The sequence below is a fragment of the Cicer arietinum genome, chromosome 5 (assembly GCF_000331145.2).
Source record: "Cicer arietinum cultivar CDC Frontier isolate Library 1 chromosome 5, Cicar.CDCFrontier_v2.0, whole genome shotgun sequence".
Lineage (NCBI taxonomy): Eukaryota > Viridiplantae > Streptophyta > Magnoliopsida > Fabales > Fabaceae > Cicer > Cicer arietinum.
Genome location: NC_021164.2, coordinates 68467280 through 68486733, shown reverse-complemented (window position 1 = coordinate 68486733; position 19454 = coordinate 68467280). Strand labels below are relative to the sequence as shown.

Below are 19454 nucleotides of genomic sequence, written 5' to 3'. Positions count from 1 at the left end.
TATATATTATAACTATTTATAATTAATCATATACATAATATTAATAATTCATTTTATAATTAATAGTGAATATTATTTTTTTAAATGATTTGTTCATTTTAGAGTAATTTAATATTTAAGTATTGCCCATAATCCAATGCATTTTGATATAGTACTAATTAACTTGTCTGTGTCAAAAAATGACTTACTTTAATTTTGTGTCTTCGTTCAAAAAAAGAAAACTTTTAAGTCTGGGCATAAGAAAATTGAAATTATGAAGGTGGTTAATAAGTTAATATCACAACTATTTATAAAAAAAAAATGAAAAAGTTGCAACTAAATATAATTAATAAAGCTATCGAGTTATTAGACTGTAAGACGCTAGCATTCGCTCTATTTCGTTCAATTAATGCTTGAGCCGGTTCTTTATTAAAATTAAAACCATAATAAGGTTTGGATCAATTCGATCTAGTTCAATATTTTCATCAAAAGAGGAATTTTAAAATATAAATAGAAGTAGAAAATATAGAGGTTTAGTGATGGATATTTTTTTGCTCCCCCTCCCTTCAAGAAAAAGTTATATATATGCCGTGAGTCAGTGGTATGATGTACAGGATAGTTTTTTAATTCTTCTTAAAAACGAGATATGTTCATTAGATAGATTTAGTTACTTATTTAATCTCCTAACATAAACTTATCTCATGTTTTCTTCCTATCGTTTTATTTATTCTTCCCTTCAACGCACCAAACCGTCTGATGAAAGTACTAAAATATAACATAAATAAACTTTCAGTATATTTTTCTTAAAAATAAATTTAAAATACAAAAATAGTCTTTTAAAATATTTATAAATAAATTTATATTTATTTTTCTCCAATAACATTAAAAGATTAAACACGCGATTTTAAACAACCTTATAATTCAATTGTAAATTTTACTAAAACCTCACAATCTTATAAAATATTTAATATCAGATGTTAGGTGGTAATATTTAAAACAAAATTGCACATATTAAATATAATTTGAAAATTAAAGAGTGTGACTTTGCCGTACTTATTCTTACATATATTTAATATGTTAGTTGGTTAATTAATTATACTAACTAATTAGTTATTTTATTTTAGTCAGTTATATATTTAATTGATTATATAAAATTATCTAACTATTAATTTATTATCTCATTTAAATCAATAATACCTATAAAAAAATTACAATTGTATTAAGATACATTAATTATATAATTAATACATTATATTTATATTTAATACTAGTAACTAACTAAATTTTTTCGAAACACGTCAATTATAATATAAATACAAAAATAAGTAGTAGGATAGATTTTACAAACGGTATTTTCCAAAAGTCCAAAACTATGCATTTATTCAACTAAAATTATACGTATTTGATGGATGAGTACGCATTTAAAGTAGTACAAGAGGAGTAATAAGGAGAATACACATGTAAAACACGTATTCAACTCTTAATCACTTTACTCGCAAGTCGCAATATAAAGTTTTCTGTACGTATTCAAACGCTTAATCAGTTTTTATTTATTTATAAATATTACTTTAAGTACACTTGTTAAAAATTTAAATATAAAATTTAAATATTGAAAAATATATATGTTAAATTTTAAAATTGCAAAAATTAAAATTTTCCATTAAAAAATATACTTTTTATCTTCTAGTTTCTTAATTTTCAAGAAGGACTCCAAAGATATTTGTTAATTTAATTTTTTTTTTATAATCTTAATGAGTTTACTCGAAATATAAAGATTTTGACCGATGATTAGAAGGCAATTTGTTGAAAAGGCCAAAGAAGCCAAGAGTAGAGTAGCGACAGAGATAGTCTTCTTAAAACAGTTAATATTTTAATTTATAATGAATAAAGAAGTAAAACGAAACCCTATCTCCAATAAGAAGATTGAATTGAATAGTTAGTTTGAATGAGATGATTAGTAAAGTAAAAACGGCACCGTTTTTAGCCATTATTGTTGTCCTTTCCCTTTAGTACGAAAGTGAAAAAAGCCCAAACTCTCGCCAACAAACATATGCATAGGGAAACGAGATTCTTTCATTTCTTTTTCTCTGTCTAAAATCTCTCTTCACAGTGGCGCTATTCAGAGAGAGAGACAAAGCTTCTACTCAATAATAAGAGGCTTCTCTATCAAAACCAAATTAAAATAAAGCGTGTTATTCACTTCTTAGAAACAAGTTTGCGGAATCTCAAGAAGAAAGTATCGTGCCAGGGGTATTCAAGTAATTTCAACTCATTTCTCCTCCATGTTCCTATCTACTAACTTAAACGCCAACAACAACGATACTCCGTTTCTCTCCGGCGGTGGCGCCAAGTTCTCCTTCATGACTGCGGTCGTCACGCCTTCGACTACGGCGGTGCTCTTCACGGCTTTGGCCGGCATCGCTTTCGTCGCCGTCGTCTTCTATGGTGCAAGTAGGTAAAAACCAAAGACTCCTCAAATGAACGAATTAGAGAAAGCATAATTGCAATCGCAAAAACCCTAGCTCACTACTTCACTCTGACTCAGGCATAGATGACACTGTTTTCGATTTCGATTTCGATTTCGTTACAATAAAAAAAGGAACAACTATACGAAAATCAAAAGTGTATATAGAAGGAATTTATAGATGAATCCCCTTAGACGAAGTAACAATTCATCTTCGTCGTCTTCAAATTCTTCTCCTTCATCATCGTCGTCGTCGTCTTCATCCTGGATCCATTTGCGTTCGGTTCTATTCGTTGTTACTTCTTCCTCACCAGCTTCTTGTTCATCCTCTGATCGGTGAGTTCTTCATCTCTCTCCTCCTGCTCTCACTTTTTTTTTCAGTTCTAAGATTTCTATTACTTTGTTCTGTTTATTTCGTACCAGATCTCAGAATTTTTTATATCACCGATCTTGTTATCAGTGTCAGCTTAGGCTATTCAGCATGTGTGTTTTGTGCTTCGCTCTTCTTTGTTTCTAATTTGGGTATTTTTGTTCGGTTACATTTCGGTTTGAGTGTGTAGAATGGTTAATTTGTGGAATTGCAATGCTTGTGAAAATGATAGGAAAAAGAAAAAACAATTTTTGATTTTTCTTTGAAAGGGGTAGAAGGGTTGAGAAAGACGAGTTAATTAGACGGAGACAGATCTGTATTTTGGTTTATGTGGGGAATTCTGTCCTTTTGTGTTTAGGAGATTTCTTCAATCTGAAGTTCCTTTCCTCTTGTTTTGGACTTTTTATCCACAGATTCCCATATCTCATGAGTCATGTCAAATCGGTTGTCAATGAATAAATGCACCATATTTAGGGAAAAAATGTAACTTGATTATAATATTGATCGGATACCAAAAGCCAAAACCTTTCTTCTAGCTGTCTGTTTTGCTTAGATCTTCCTTAGTTAAAAGGAAGATAAGAAGGAAGATCTATGCTTAAAACATAATTTGGTGAGTATGTTCATTTGGAGACTGACAAAATCATTTTTATGGACCTAATCAAATCTCTGGCGTCTAAGTTCTTTTAAGGAAATATATCCTAGGCACATTCAGTCAATCAACATGTTGCATCAATCAAGCATTACAATTTTTAGGCTTTAATATTCTAGATATTTTCTGGATGTATATCTAGGCGATGTTGATGTGTCTCAAATCTTCAAGGACAATATTTTTATACGTTATGTCCTCTTTCCTTTATTCTTTTTTAAATCACATCCCATGAATTTTTACTTTGAATAGTTTGGATCCTCCCTCTCTCATAACAAATTAATTAATTACTAAGCTAAATTTTTTAGCAAACATTGGTGATGCTGTAAAATTTGGAATCAACTTTTTGATTTCCCAAGGATGTGTTCCATAAATATAGCAGTACAAAGAGCAACAGATATGTATCATTATTGAAGTCATTGCTAAACTGCTCATTAGACAGCATATAAACATGTCATAAGCTTTTTCCATAAGGTCTCCCAAACACTATGTCAAGTGTTTAAATCAATAGATAATCCAGATAAGCTCTTCATAAGCCAATTAAAAAAAGCAGACGTTTTTTTTCCTTCATATTATACATTTATACAATCATATTCATATTTTTGCAATATCTTCTAGTAAGTTGAGGACTTCTTGAACTGAATGCATTTAATTATTGTAGGATTAAGGAAATAAGATAGTTGTACATAAAAACATTTTACTCTGGAATCCGTAAACGGTAATGAAATGCTAAATGTATGAAATTTGTGGCAGTGGTAATGCACATTAATTTCTAACTTTAAATACTAAATTTGTTAACACTTGCTCATTTTTTCCATGTGGAAAGAAAAAGTAGAAAGCCACAATTGGCTTGAACAATTATATCTATTCTACTGGAGCACTGTGATATGCTTTTAAAATGGAATAATATATTTTTCTTTGTACTTTGTCACTTAACCAAATGTCTTAAATGATTGTTTTCTGCCTATTCTCTGTTTGAAAACTTATTTACATACAAGCAGTAGTAATAAGTAATTCTGTGACAAAATTTCAGTGGTCGTCTTAAATCACCATGGTCACGCCGGAAAAGAAAACACGTCCTTTCTCCTCAGCAATGGAAAAGCTTGTTTACCCAAGACGGAAGAATTCGCGATGGTGGAATTAAGTTCCTGAAAAGAGTTCGCAGTGGAGTGAGTTTACTAATTTTATCTATTTAGAATTAAATTTTTGTTTTTGGTGTTTCGTCTCAATATTGATTATGTTATGAATGACTGATACAGGGTGTTGATCGTAGTATAAGAACTGAAGTTTGGCCTTTCCTACTTGGAGTGTAAGCATTATGTGTCTTTTGTGATTCACTTCTAAATGATGTTTATTTATATGTTGCATACATGGGATCTAGGAAGTATGGATTTTTAGGCAAACATGTCATCCAAAGAGGGCATCGATGTGGAGCTAAATTTAAAGCTTCTCATTTATATTTGAACTGTCATACTCATTTTGTCTTGTTCCTCTTTTGATATTCTAAGTGTCCGTCCTTCATGGCTTGAATGGAATGAACTGGAGTATCATATAACTTTTTTTATTATCTCAAACTTTTCTTTGGCTTCATGTTATCCATTATGATGGATATTACCTTGTCATTATTTAGACGAACTTTTATATGGTTACTCATTAAACTTTCATTTACACAGATATGACTTGGACACTACCAAAGAAGAAAGAGATGCTATACGAACTCAAAATAGGTAAGCACCCAAGTTTATATGCAAATCCATGCTTGATCCATCTTTCTCTGGTCTTTCAAATTTTATTTGTTTGTACTTCCTTTTTCTTTGTTTTTGGTTTAACATACGGTTACTTTTATGCTAAACCTACAAACACAGAAAGAAATATGAGAAACTTCGCAGGCGATGCCGGCAACTGCTAAATTCCAACAGTGGGAGCTTTAAATTCAATGAAATAGGTGAAATCAGCTATGAAGGAGATGGTGCGAGCCTTAATCAAGATTCGGGTTCTCCGAGTTCTGAAGATGCAGCGAGTGCCAGAGAATCCCTTTCCAGTGAGGAACAGAGCCCAGACGTTGAATATTCAGATGATCCATCCATTTCCCTGTTGGAAGGAGACGATGTTCCCAACAGCAGCAATGCCGATACCTCTGCTCTCGATACAGATTCCACTGATTCAGATTCCTCAGAAAGTCCTGAGGTAATTCAGACATTTCCCTCTGATGATGGTTCGGAAGAGAACAATTCCAACACAACTTCCAAGGAGAATTCTTCTCCATCTCAAATGAAAGGCTCGTCCAAACTACGAACTAGTGAAGACTTTGCCACATGGCAACGGATCATCCGACTCGATGCAGTACGCGCCAATGCAGAATGGATGCCATACTCTCCCTGTCAAGCTATTGTACCAGAAAGCAGGGCTCATCGATCTGCTGAGGCTGTTGGCTTGAAGGATTATGGTCACCTAGATGCTGGCAGAATCTATCATGCTGCTCGGTTGGTTGCTATTCTTGAAGCATATGCACTATACGACCCTGAAATTGGCTACTGTCAGGGTATGAGTGATCTGTTATCTCCTATTGTTAGTGTTATATCAGAAGATCACGAAGCATTCTGGTGTTTTGTTGGATTTATGAAAAAGGCTAGGCAGAATTTCAGGCTTGATGAGGTGGGTATTAGAAGGCAACTTGATATAGTTGCAAAAATAATAAAGTTTAAGGATTCCCACCTGTTTAGGCATTTGCAGAAGCTCCAAGCCGAGGATTGCTTTTTTGTGTATAGAATGGTGGTGGTTTTGTTCAGAAGGGAGTTGACATTTGAGCAAACTCTCTGCCTTTGGGAAGTAATGTGGGCAGATCAAGCAGCAATCAGAGCCGGTATTGGGAAATCTGCCTGGAGCAGAATTAGACAACGTGCTCCGCCAACAGATGATTTATTGCTTTTTGCAATAGCAGCCTCAGTGTTACAAAGAAGGAAATTGATCCTTGAGAAGTATAGCAGCATGGACGAAATCATTAAGGAATGCAATGGCATGGCAGGACACCTTGATGTTTGGAAGCTCTTGGACGATGCTCATAACTTGGTGGTCACCCTTCACGATAAAATGAAAATAGAGGCATCATTCCATTGACTGCAGCTGATGCATAAACTACTTTTATATTGTCGTTGAAAGATCTTTACTTTCGGGCTGCTAGGTTTCTCCTCTGCATCTGAAAATAAGTACTGCAACTGCTGGGTTTATTACAACGAATCTTGCTGCTTGCTGAAACTTGCCACTGCTTAGTTACGATCTTCAGTTTCGATAATGTTGTTGGCTAATGTGGAGAATGAAGTTAGTTAGATTTACATTTTTTTTTTCTTTTTCTTTTGGCTCTATCCTTTTTATTGCAATTCTTATTTGTGATATGTCTCGGAACACCTTTGCGAAAAGCAGGTGGGTAGTGCATGTAACCGTTAGTAGAAGACACTGAAATTTCCTCGACAATTACGAATATTGTCCTTTTTGACTAAATCCGAACTCATGAATCCGTTGACTCTTTTAGATGCTGCTCAGTAGCCTTATCATGCGACTTTAGATGTAATCTTAGGTTTATTTAATTGCTTTATTAATGATTTAGCTAGCGGCCACATAATTTGGATGCGCATCTAACTCAACCGGTCAATGACTTTGTTTTGGCACTACCTCCATAAATTATTGGTGATCACTTTTTTTTTTTTTTTGTTCTTAGCATTGGTGATCACTTTCAATTATACCACTAAAAATTATTGAGAAAATTGCATTTACCTCCTGTAAAGTTTGAATAAATATCTATTTTTTTAATTGGTCTATAACTTTCCCTTATTTATTTCTTTCATGCTATACACAATTGTTGTGTTGAAAGAAACACGACAACTCGTCTCCATCTCTAAAACGATGTATATATAATTTTAGTTGAAAATTGTTTGTTGATTTGTCTCATCCAAAACCCATTACATTTTTTTGTCCCAAATCTGCTCAGATATTGCTGCTACAATTGTTCTCCTGATGTTGTTTAATTGAGACCCACTATTACAAATTGAGAGTAGAAAAGTATAGAACACAACAAGTTGCAAGATAAAAGTGATAAGGCAACAAGTTGCTTGAGACATACCAGTAAAAAGAAAAGATGAAAGTGGTGTTTAAGAATCACACAAAAATGCAACAAGATGAGTGAGAAACTTGATCTCTGACGAATGCTTAACAGTGTTAGCTTTAGGGGAGGTTATTATTTATGAGAAATTAGAAAAAAGATATGTAATATTTAACAAAATTTTAGGAGAGGTGAATGTAATTTACCCAAAATTAAATTCGAGAATTATTAAGGGGGTGGTATGTTTAGCAAAACGGAACGGTGTTAAAACTCAAATTATTTTCGCTGTAGTTGGGTATCATAGCCCACTTTACAGGTCTATGCTTGATTTTGGTCTTCTTCTTTTCACATCCCAAAGCACGCTATTAGTTTTCATCCATTTGTCTTTATATATTACTATTACAAATTAGATTAAAAATACATTTTTGGTCTATTATCTTTTTGTAGGATCCTAAAAATGAGATACTTCACTTCCCTTGCATAAGAAACTTACTTTTGTTTTCCAACCAAAAAAGTCATTTGTGCAACTTACAATAAGAACTATGATTGCACGAATAATCATCACAATTAGGAATCACTCTTAATCAAATCATTAATGCAACTTTGTTTTCCAACCAGAAAAGTCATTTGTACTGGATCAAATATATTATTACCTAAAATACATTTTTGGTCCATTTTTCTTTTTTAAGATCCTAAAAATGAGATATTGCACTTCCCTTGGATACGAAAATTATTATTGTATTCCAACCCAAAAAAAAATCATTTATGCAACTTAAAATAAGAACTATGATTGTATGAATAATCATCAAAATTAGGAGTAAGTCAAAATAATAACTAAGCCTTCATACTAACCGTCCATGTAAGATTCTTTTATTCAATCTGAAGTGTTTCCTTTCTTCTTAATTTGAAGCTCCTTTCTGCATTTTTGAAGAAATTGTGCTTATCCTTTGTTTATACATAGAGGCAATTTTTTTTCCCAAGCAACCATATTTTTTTTGGTTAAATCAAAGAAAAAATAAAGACATTTTAATAATATTATACTTTAATTAGGGATAACAATGGGATTCGACCTAATAGCCGCATGAGATTTCTCCCTCCTACTACAACCAAAAATTAGAAAGTTGTTCACCCACTCCAGTGTTTACTCACTCGCCTCTAAATATACTACCAAATACTAAAATTTGATAGTATATTTACTCAATTTTACACTTTGGAAAGTTATTATCTGATAAAAAAAACAAAAAAATGAACAAACATGAGGACAAAATGAACAATCATCCAAAAATTATTGCATCAAGGGAAGACAAGCATAAACCACCATAATTAGAGGTCCATAATGGACTTCTTTTTTCAATCTTTATTGAAGTTGTCTATAGGATGGATTTTTTTTTCTCGATCTTTATTGTTAGATTGTGTAGGCTCATGAAGATCTTATCATAGTTTCTCATCACCTACAGTATTTTACCGGAAACTAGCTTCCAGCTTTCCAATAATGCATTTCACGATATTTTAGCATTTAAGCATAAACCAACTTTTGATAGTGTATCTTTAAGTGTAATTAACATCATATGAATAAAAATAAGGGAGGATGATCCATAGTTGTAATGTGAGGAGCCTGGGATGATAGGACCTAATTCAGGTACATACACTGGTCACCATGTGTACCGTACGGTGAATCTGTGACCATAAACAAAGTATCTTGCACTTTGCATGTCCATAAATAAAAATGAAATAAGACCTTACAAAATTCACATTAAATCACAGTTTAAAAAAGTCTTGAGAAAATATTAATGAAACAAAGATGCTGAATGAAGTCTGAAGAGATATGAAATTCACCGTCCAACATTATTAGGTTCCTCATTCATAATGACAAAAGTACCATTACCAAAGAAACATGGAAAACATTATAATCTAGTTTCAATGCTCAACAAAACAACCACGAAGAAACTAAACACTGTCCTTTAAATGACCCCCCTATAAATAGCTAGCAGACCCTTCACAAGGGTGCAATGTGATGATGATAAAGAAGAAACTACTCTTTCTTGGTGTAGTTTCGGACAACAAAGGCTAACCCCAATATCAGGAGAGGCACCAGGAATTGCAAAATCTTGATCACAAATTCCGAAGTCTTGTCGGGATTGTACTGAGATTGAGGTGGAGTGTAGGTACGCTTCAGCGGAACAGTTGATGGATCAATGTCACCAATATAGTATTTTTCCATCATTTCTCTAGCTGCATCACTGTGCCCAACATCTTCAAAATCATTGGTTGCATCTTTCCCTGTAACCCATACAGTACAGTATAATAATCAACAGGTTATCCTCATCAATGCTTTTAGCAATTCACTTCAGATGATATAATATAAGCATGCATACCTGTTGCAGACAACAGAACCTCATCACCTCCGGGATGATCCTCCATAAAAGGGGTGACATCATACACCTAACATGGTGGAAGAACAAAAGTTCATTAAGAGACAGATATTAACATCAACATTATCGCAAACTACTATGAAGTATAATTTCTCTGTCTGTGGCCTAACGGTGACCATTCAGGACAATATACATGGCATTCTGCATATTTTTCAAGGCATTTTAATAGCCTCAGAATTGGCCATCACAATATCAGGTAATGTTTAAAATAGTTAAAGTGGTTTTGCTTCAACAAGATTTCCAAAGAGCTAATGTCTAGTAGGAAGATGGGTTTGGGAAAGGCGGCATCAAAGTGCATCACAAGGACAACGGGGTAATATGATTACCATATCCAATAAAAAGCATTTTATGAGATAATATAAAGGGAAGATTGGGGAAAACCACCTCTCAAAGCATATTTGACTAACATCTTGCTGTTTTAAGTTTTAACTAGGAACATAAATAGCTTGCATAAAACAAAATGTTGTCTTACCATGGTTCTAGTCAAGACTCTCCCAATTATGTTTTGGAGTCACCGGGGGTAAAAGGCTAAAAATCAAAATGTGGAAAGGAAGTGTATAGTCTTAATGTCTCTGTTAGTCTTCCTAAGTTGGGGGGAATTTAAAATATTCTTCAAAATTAATAAAGGTTTTAAGAAGGCTACAAGGAAAATTAATAAAAAATTTAAGTCGACCGATGTTGATTTAACAAAAACAAGGAAAAACAAACATGTGTGCCAACTCATTTGTTTTTCTCTTTTTGTTGAAGCGACACCAATCAAGTTGTCACTTTATATGTAAAGTCAAGGAAGACCTTGAACTTCTTTTGAAAGCCATCACCATTTGAGTTCTGGGGGATTTTTATGTATTAGTTCACCATGGACCACCTATTAAGCTGGCCCACCGCATAACCCACCTTTGTTGCTTTCCGTTAAGGTGGGTAACAATCGCCATCTCAAGTTTTCCGTAGGAGATTCCTCTTTTAGAATGGCCTTCCTGTGGCTTTTATGTGAATCCCCCTAGCACAACTCTACTTTAGATTTCCATTTTTAATAAAACTTTAATGGTAGGGCTATATTCTAGGCTGCTTTTCTTTAGGCCGAGTCTTTCAATTGGACATCCAGGTTAATAGAACACCAATGACAAGTTGCACGTATGCAAGTCAAACGCAGCGTTTTCTCCGGATAAGTGTTGCAAGTGGCCTTGGTGCAAGCTCAGAATCTGTTTCTTCACCTAAAATTGATATGCTGCTACTCCTTCATGGTTTTCTTTCCTTTTGCTTTTTAAGAGAAGTTGGGTATGACCAATTCTTCAGACCAGTTTTAATGGTTTTAGAAGAAGTAAAGAAGCCAAAACTTTATGAAAAAGTGCAATATTTGCTCTACTTTGGTACATTTAAGAAAAGCTAACTCTTGCATTTTTTAGATATTGGGTAGGCTTACTAAATTGCAGTCTATTGTTCATCGTTGTGCTACTTTTTCACGTTTTCTAAAGAGGTATCCTCCTTTCACTTTGTAATATTCCGTGTTATAAATTTCTTCTTTTATTAAAAATTGAAAAGTAGCAGCATATGAAAGTATGTGAATGGAGGAAGCCAGAAAGTAATAGATAGCTTCTTGTTTACAAAATCATACACGCAAGAAGTGATTGCAATTCTTCTGATTGACAAATGATAGTGGTATATGTAGTGTTATGATACTATGCAAAAGTAATATGATTATCCATTTTATTACTTGATCATCCATGAGTAAGAAGAAAAGTTTAAATTGCAGCGTATATAGAGAACCATTCAGATTTGAATTCAATATGATACAATATAAAGTTGAAATGTTACTACATATGAAAGTGAATTATAACTATATAAGTTACAATAAAAAATTAAAAAATAAAAACAATAATTATGCAGTCAAACATGTAACATAAAATAAGATGCAAAAAGAAACCCCTTGGAAAATGTAACCTTTTTAAAGGAGAAAAGTAACCACGATTTCTTAAGCACGCTGATCCAGTCATAACATAAACAAAACAATAGCAACCTTCAATCTTAAAAACAGGAACAATAACACATGCATGAGCTTCAAAAACTCAAACTTTATCACCAACAGACAAAAAATCAAACGAAGCGTCCAATTACCAAAACAACAAAATTTTGATTAATTTATTATCTAATTTATGTCAGTTTCGATAAGTTGGAAGAATTCTAAATCTTCCATGCAAAAAAAATCCCAAAAAAAATAAACTGACCTTTCCAGATAGAATAAGCCAACAATCTTTGGTCTTGCTATGCTTTACCACCTCATCGAAAGTGTGAAGCTTTGGATCTGAAGCCATTTTAATTTTTCACTGCTACAAAATCAAAAAATTCAAGTCAAACCCCCAATTTAATTTTTGTTAACAAAAAAAAGAGAGGATCTAGAGAATCAAGAAAGAAAAAGGAACAAAACATGCATCACATCAAATCATCCCCAAAGAGAATAAGCAAAAGCATTAATTTTTACTATTGATCAAAAAATTGAAAATGGATGGATACGAAGAGAAGAGGGTCAACAAATTTACCAGTGCCGTTCCTTCGCAGATTCTCAGTGACAAAAAAAAAAAAAAGAGTGTCGTGTGTCAAATCTCTTCACTATGTGGTTGGTGAGGCTAATTTAGCAACGTGCCTGCTTATAAAACCCCCACCAATATTTTTTACTAAAAAAACACCCTTCTAGTTTATTTATATTACAAAATTGCCCATTGAAAAGATAGATAAAAATTTGTGAGTTCATAATTTTTAATATAATTTTAATTATTATTTTTTAATATTATTACTTTCGATGATTATTTTATATATAATTTTTAAAATATTTTTATATTTTATATCAATAATTATAATAATAAATTATCAATAATTGAGATTAGTAGTATGATAAAATAATTTATTTATTTTTTAAGATAATTATTATGTGTACAAAAATATTAAATAATATTTATTGTACAATAAAAAATTAATTCAATTATTATATATTCTTTTTATATATAAGAAAAAAACTAAATTAATAAAATTTAATATTTTTTAATCATAAAAATTTAGATCAAATATAATATTATATTAATATTATACCGCCCAGATTAATAAATATTTCAAAAAATTGGTCGTTAAATCAAATAAAAATGTAAATTTCACTTAAAAAAGAAATATATCTTTAACATTAGATCGTCGGGATTTTTTCTAGAATATTCTTTTTTTTCATTTTTTTTATACTAAAATGCCTTAATTTCAGTTTTATATACCATATTTGAGTTCAATAGGAGTTCGTTGGTCTAGGGTGCGACCAGCGGAATACCACTCTGAATTGGACTTAGTTGGAGGTTGCTGACCCATGGGGCGACCTCTCACTAGAGATTAATTTTTTTCTTGGATCGTTTTATGCATTATTATATTAATTTAATATATTAATAAATAATACATTAATAAATAATAATATTATTATTAAAAATGATTATAATTAAAAATAGTAAATTATTTTATAAATTTCAAAGAAAATATATTAAAAATACTAATTGGACAATTGTTTATTTAATAAATTAAAACTAATTATAATATTTTTTTAAACAAAATACTAATAAATGATAATAATAATAATAATAATAATAATAATAATAATTTTCTATTTACCAAATTGTACGATTTATGATGAATCAATTTGCTACTTATTAAATTTGACAATTTGCGATTAATCAATTTGTTACCAAATTATACAATTGATTAATTTTTTCATTAATTTTCTCATTTAATTGTAAAATTAATGATTAATCACAAATTGTTAAAAGTAATTTTCTCATTAAATATGATTTGGTAAATTGATTAATTTTCTCATTAATTTACAAATTTATTTAATATCAGAAAAATTGATTCGTGTGATTGGTAAATTGATTATGCATTATCTTTTTTGTTTTGTCACATTTATTCAACCGCATTAATTTTGATATATATATTTTGCTATATTATCAATAACACAAATTAATTTTTTTGATATATTGAGATAAAATCAGATAATATATTGTTAATTTATCTCAAAAGATAAAATTAAATTAAATATATTCATCTTCCAACAGTATTTTAAAAATATCTATATATAAAATGATTAAATTAAGTTTATTTTTTATTTTTGTTACTTTTTCCAATCACACGAATCACTTTTTTTTATATTAAATCAATTTGTAAATGAATGTGAATTTGAATCAATTTACTAAATGATAAAATTAATTTGTGATATATCATTAATTTAATCATTAAATGATAAAATTAATATATTGCATAATTTAGTAAGTAACAAATTGATTAATCGCAAATTGTTCAATTTGGTAAGTAATAAATTTGGTAAGTAGCAAATTCATTAAGTACAATTTGGTAAGTAGCAAATTATTATTATTATTATTATTATTATTATTATTATTATTATTATTATTTGTTAGTATTTTGTTTTTCTAAATATTATAATTAGTTTTAATTTATTAAATAAACAATTGTCAAATTGTATTTTTAATGTATTTTTTTTTAAATGTATAATATAATTTATTATTTTAATTTTAATTATATTTAATAATAATAATAATAAGATTATTATTTATTATCATCATTATTATTATTTAATGTATTATTTATTAGTATTGTTATTTATTATTATTTATTAATATATTAAATTAATATAATAATGCATATATACAAAAATAAAAATTTAACCATAATAAGAGGTCGCCTCTTGGACCAGCGACCTCCGACTAGATCCATTTTAGAGTGGTCTTCAGCTGATCATCTCATCGATCTTCTATTGAACTAAAAAAGTAGGACAATCTAGTATATAAACTTCATAGTGTGACATTTTAGTATTTAAAAAATAAATAAAAATATTCCATAAAAAAATCCGAGATCCTTAGATCACTTGGAGTTGGTGCAACCTACATACAACACGTATTTATTAGAACAACTTAACATTAATGTTTTTTATTGACTAAAAGAACTTACCTTTAAATGGATTTCATATAATTGATACTATATTTTATTAAACCATCCTTATTAATAATTGATACTATTTTATTAAACTATCTTTGTTAATAGTTGATACTATATTTTACAATATCATAAATATGTAAAATGCAATATAATATTTTTAAAAAGAATAGTATATTCTTATTAATAATTTATACTATATTTTACACTATAATAAATATAAAATGAAGTATAATATTTTAAAAAGAGTAATAATTTTATTAAACCATTTTTATTAATAATAGATACTATATTTTACACTACCATAAATATAAAATAAAATAAAATATTTAAAAAATATATAAAGTATTAATTAAATAATATAATTAAAAAATAAATAATTTTATATTGAAAACAAAAAATAACATTTCAAATAAATGTTTTTCTTTTGCTGGAGGAAGTATTTAATTGTATTAAATTGATATTAATACTAGTATGTTGCTATTAAATAACTTATTTTTTATTTTACTAAACGATTAAATAACTTAGAGGAATAATTATGAAAATCTTTGACGTAATAGTAGAGTAGTCCACAACCACCACAAAAACAATGGGCTAGTCAAGTCGAACTCAACAAGTCAAGCCATTGGTGGTAGGATGGCCCTTTGCACAGACGTACAGACATTTTTATTAATTTGATAAATATCAACAACAACTTTTGTCACGTAGGTAAATATAGTAGTAAATAAATTGGTAAATAAAAAATAAACTCAATGTTTATTTTTAAGTGTAAATGTTCATAATATTATATATATATATATATATATATATATATATATATATATATATATATATATATATATATATGTTTAACTTATTTTTAAATATTAGTTCAACTAAATATCGATATTGTTAGGTTGAATATCTTGACTCAAATTCAAACACGAGATATTACATTTATATTAGTTAATTATAGTGATATTTATTATCTCTTATAAAAAAATGTGTCTAATAACATTTTATATTTTAATATAATAAGTTAGTAGAGTACTAGAGTATTAAAAAGAGGAATGTTTGAAAAAAAATATGTACATAATAATTTAAAAATGTTTGTATTTGAAGAAAAAAAAATTATAAAAAAAAGAACATACAACTATAGACATATAGAATATTAGCGAAAAGATTGATATTGATGTTTGTTTTATTGTATAATATAATATTTTATAAATAAAAAATAGGCTAAATACCACCCGTGGTCCCTTAACTTAATTTCAGTTAACGTTTTAGTCATTTATCTTTTTTTTTTCTTCATGATTTGGTCATTTATTTTAATTTTAAATGACAATTTGATATTTTATGTTTTAAAACGTCAACAATATTATCTTTATTTTTTGCAAAAATTCAAAAAATTCATAAAAATTTCAAACAAAACTCATAAAACTAATTATCATTCTCAATATTGTAATTTCATCAAATTCATAACTTAAATCTTTAAATAAACTCATATTTTGATCTCCAACAACATCAAATAAAGAATGACAAATATGAGTTTATTTGAAGATTTAAGTTATGAATTTGATTAAATTTGTTTTATATTACAAAATATAATTAATTTTATGGATTTTGTTTGAAAATTTTATGAATTTTTTGTAAAAAATAGTATAACATTGTTGACTTTTTAAAACATAAAAGATTAAATTGTCACTTAAAATTAAAATAAAGGACTAAATCGAAAAAAAAAAAAAGATAAATGACTAAAACGTTAACTGAAATTAAATTAAGAGATCATAAGTGGTATTTAGCTTAAAAAATAATAATTTTGTATCTTAATTTGTTTATTTTTTAAATTTATGTTAGATAAATTTTGGTATCAATGTTCATGTTATTTTTACCATGTATTAATATTTGTGTTATATATTTTTAATTTTTAATTTTGAAAAATTTAGGTTGTTAAGGAATTTCCTATTATTATAGTCTTAATTAAGTTTAAATTTAAATTAAAAAGAAAAAAGAATTGTTTAAGATAAATTTATTAATAAAATATCCAAAAATTTGCCTTTATAATAGTTTAGATAATAAATTAGATCCTCGCCCGTAATATTATATCTTCATACAATATATGTCGAAGATTATGATGATAATTGTTAGTTTTGTTTTAATATTCTTACATAAACTTTTGATATACTCCATGTTTGAATCTTTCCATCGTTTTAAAGAATGCAATATAATAATGAAAGATAAAATTAGGTGGTAGATATGACATGAGATTATAGACTTTTGTACCGCTAAAAAAGACATCGTAATTAGGTGGTAGATATGCAAATACAATTACAAATTAATGCACATGGGCTTTGACAAAAAGATTGCTTGAAAATTTATTTTTGAATAATGTAACGTGATATAAAAATACATACTTTTGATATTGAGGGAAATAGTCATAAATTTATATCATTTTAAAAGACGTGGTTTTGTAGAAATTAAATCTGCTAGCAAAATAATTTTGTATAAATTAAAAAGTATAATCTTATAGAGATTATAATGAAATATTAAAAAAATATATGAATTAAAAATTTATTTAACTTTAAAATCAATAAAAATGGACAATCAACAGTTTAAAGTAAAAACAATAAATTATTAAAAATAAAATAAATGATTTTCTTTATCAAAATAAATGTAGTCTAATCTAGGATCTAAAGTAATTTCATTTTAGAGACTGATCTCTTGCGCTTAAATCAGTCACCTTATTCAAATATGTCAAAAAAAATTCCAAGTATTTCTACATCAAATTTTATACACATTCTTCCTTTGCAACATGAACTGGATTTACATATCAATCTGGATTCTGAAGGCTGCAGATTCATATACATATTATTATAACTTATAAGCAAGCCTCTTATGGTATTATGACCATACTACCTTAAGTAGAGTAATTTAATCTAATTCCTCTAATAATAATCTCTATAACAGTGTGTTTGGTTACACACCTAACTTAACTTTCTCGCATCTCCATACGATTTCAATGTGAACTTCTCGAAGCTACAAATGCGAGAGCTTCAAACAAACGTGCGGCATCATCGTGTTTTCTGATTTTTTTCAAACATACACTAAGTAAAGTCGGAATGCGAATTTTCTATTTGGATGGGAAGAAGCTCATGCAAATCGGGGGACGAACTTTTAGCAAAGCAAGAATGGATGAAGGTAGAATCCATAATCCATCACCACAAATCAAACCAGAAGCAATTGCAGGAACCATTAAACCAGCTTCATTTTTATTAAGTATATGCCATGCAAACACAATCAAACTTCCCATGCACATGTCAATGGCAAAGTAACCACCAACTAGAAAAGGAACAGCCATAGCCATTGGAAGTGGAATCCATCTTCCAACCTTTTGTGGAGCAAGATCTCTCACCAAGTTAGCCACTATAGCGAACGCAAAAAATCCGTAACATAATTCCAAGCAATAATGTGGAAGGGCAGAAAAACCTTCCACACCCAAAATTGCCATGTTTCTATATATGATTGCATATGGAGCCTTGTACTCGCCATTTGGATTACCGACATCAAAAGCCTTGTAAAAAAGAAAGAACGTGAGAGGTGCAACAACACAACCTATTGCTGTACCAATTGCTTGGCTTACAAGCATCGAACGAGGCGAAGTCAAAGTGAGATGGCCAGTTTTCAAATCGTGCATCAAATCGGATGAAATGGAAACAATAGATTTAATTAGGCCACACCCTACAAGTCCAGCAACTACACCATCACTTTTTCCGGCTAAAGCTGCAAGCACAAAGAGAGCCACTTTCCCATAGTTATAGGCCATGTTCATATCAGTTAAGCCGGCACCATAAGCATTGCAGAAGCCCAGAGAAGGTGCAAAAATATACGCGAACAGGACAAAATACCACTTCAACGGAGGGAACATCAACGGGATTACAACAATAGAAATGACGGAGAAGAATATGTACCCTGTACATGCCAACCATATAGGAATGTTTTCTCTTGCAAACATTTCGTTTCGTCTGAGATCATCAAGAGGCAACGGTTTCTGGTTACTGGTAACTGCAATGACAAAGGAATGACAAGAGTATGCTGAGAAACTGAATGACATCTTCAAGGACTGGAAAAATTATAAGCAATCATATACTTACATGTATTAATAGTCTTCTTTTTCATGTTGGCATGAATATTTGTGGCAGTGAAATAGAGAACTTTGAGAAAATTGTAAAGTCCATCACCAAGAATCAAGGCAATGGAAATAAAAACCTGCAGCAAGGGATAAAATCTAATAAGGTCTAAAAAGAAAAGAAAATAATAATATAGATATGATAAAATACTTTAATTAACTCTAGCTAAAGTTAGACCTTATAACCATTGAGACTCCTCATGCTACTTTCTGGTATAGTTGAAGGGAACCATTCTCCTTTTAATCCCTTGATTAACGGCCACATAATGCCCCATGAAACCACAGCACCGAGAAGTAACGATAGATTAACAAGATGAGAACAAATCATTCC

The 19454-nt window shown here is 29.7% G+C and overlaps 2 protein-coding genes across 3 annotated transcripts in view; one reads left to right on the top strand and one right to left on the bottom strand.

Annotated features, from left to right (window-relative positions):
- The first annotated feature begins 1998 nt into the window (after nucleotides 1–1998).
- Nucleotides 1999–6987, top strand: LOC101500551 (rab GTPase-activating protein 22). Of its 2 annotated transcripts, none has more exons than XM_004502655.4 (5): nucleotides 1999–2434; nucleotides 4493–4628; nucleotides 4719–4768; nucleotides 5133–5186; nucleotides 5325–6987. In XM_004502655.4, exons 1-5 carry the CDS (start codon nucleotides 2262–2264, stop codon nucleotides 6574–6576), a joined length of 1665 nt encoding a protein of 554 aa, XP_004502712.1. In that variant the 5' UTR covers nucleotides 1999–2261; the 3' UTR covers nucleotides 6577–6987. The 2 variants fall into 2 exon arrangements, with proteins under 2 accessions (XP_004502712.1, XP_004502713.1); XM_004502656.4 differs by having other exon boundaries at nucleotides 2291–2779.
- A 2377-nt stretch (nucleotides 6988–9364) lies between these two features.
- The window catches only part of LOC101500238 (metal-nicotianamine transporter YSL3), an 11952-nt gene continuing 1862 nt past the window's right edge, over nucleotides 9365–19454 (bottom strand). Inside the window, exons 6-11 of the mRNA XM_012716499.3 lie at nucleotides 19302–19454; nucleotides 19089–19203; nucleotides 18071–18999; nucleotides 12210–12305; nucleotides 9931–9997; nucleotides 9365–9835 (exon numbers count right to left, since the gene is read on the bottom strand). Of these exons, the coding sequence (XP_012571953.2) occupies nucleotides 9588–9835; nucleotides 9931–9997; nucleotides 12210–12305; nucleotides 18071–18999; nucleotides 19089–19203; nucleotides 19302–19454 (1608 nt within the window). The 3' untranslated portion in view covers nucleotides 9365–9587. The remainder of the gene's footprint in view (nucleotides 9836–9930; nucleotides 9998–12209; nucleotides 12306–18070; nucleotides 19000–19088; nucleotides 19204–19301) is intronic.

Coding starts and splice junctions, on each gene's coding strand:
- LOC101500551 (XM_004502655.4), top strand. CDS start 2,262: ATGTTCCTATCTACTAACTTAAACGCCAACAACAACGATACTCCGTTT. Junction 4,629..4,718: donor TGAAAAGAGTTCGCAGTGGA/GTGAGTTTACTA, acceptor TGACTGATACAG/GGTGTTGATCGTAGTATAAG. Junction 4,769..5,132: donor TGGCCTTTCCTACTTGGAGT/GTAAGCATTATG, acceptor TCATTTACACAG/ATATGACTTGGACACTACCA.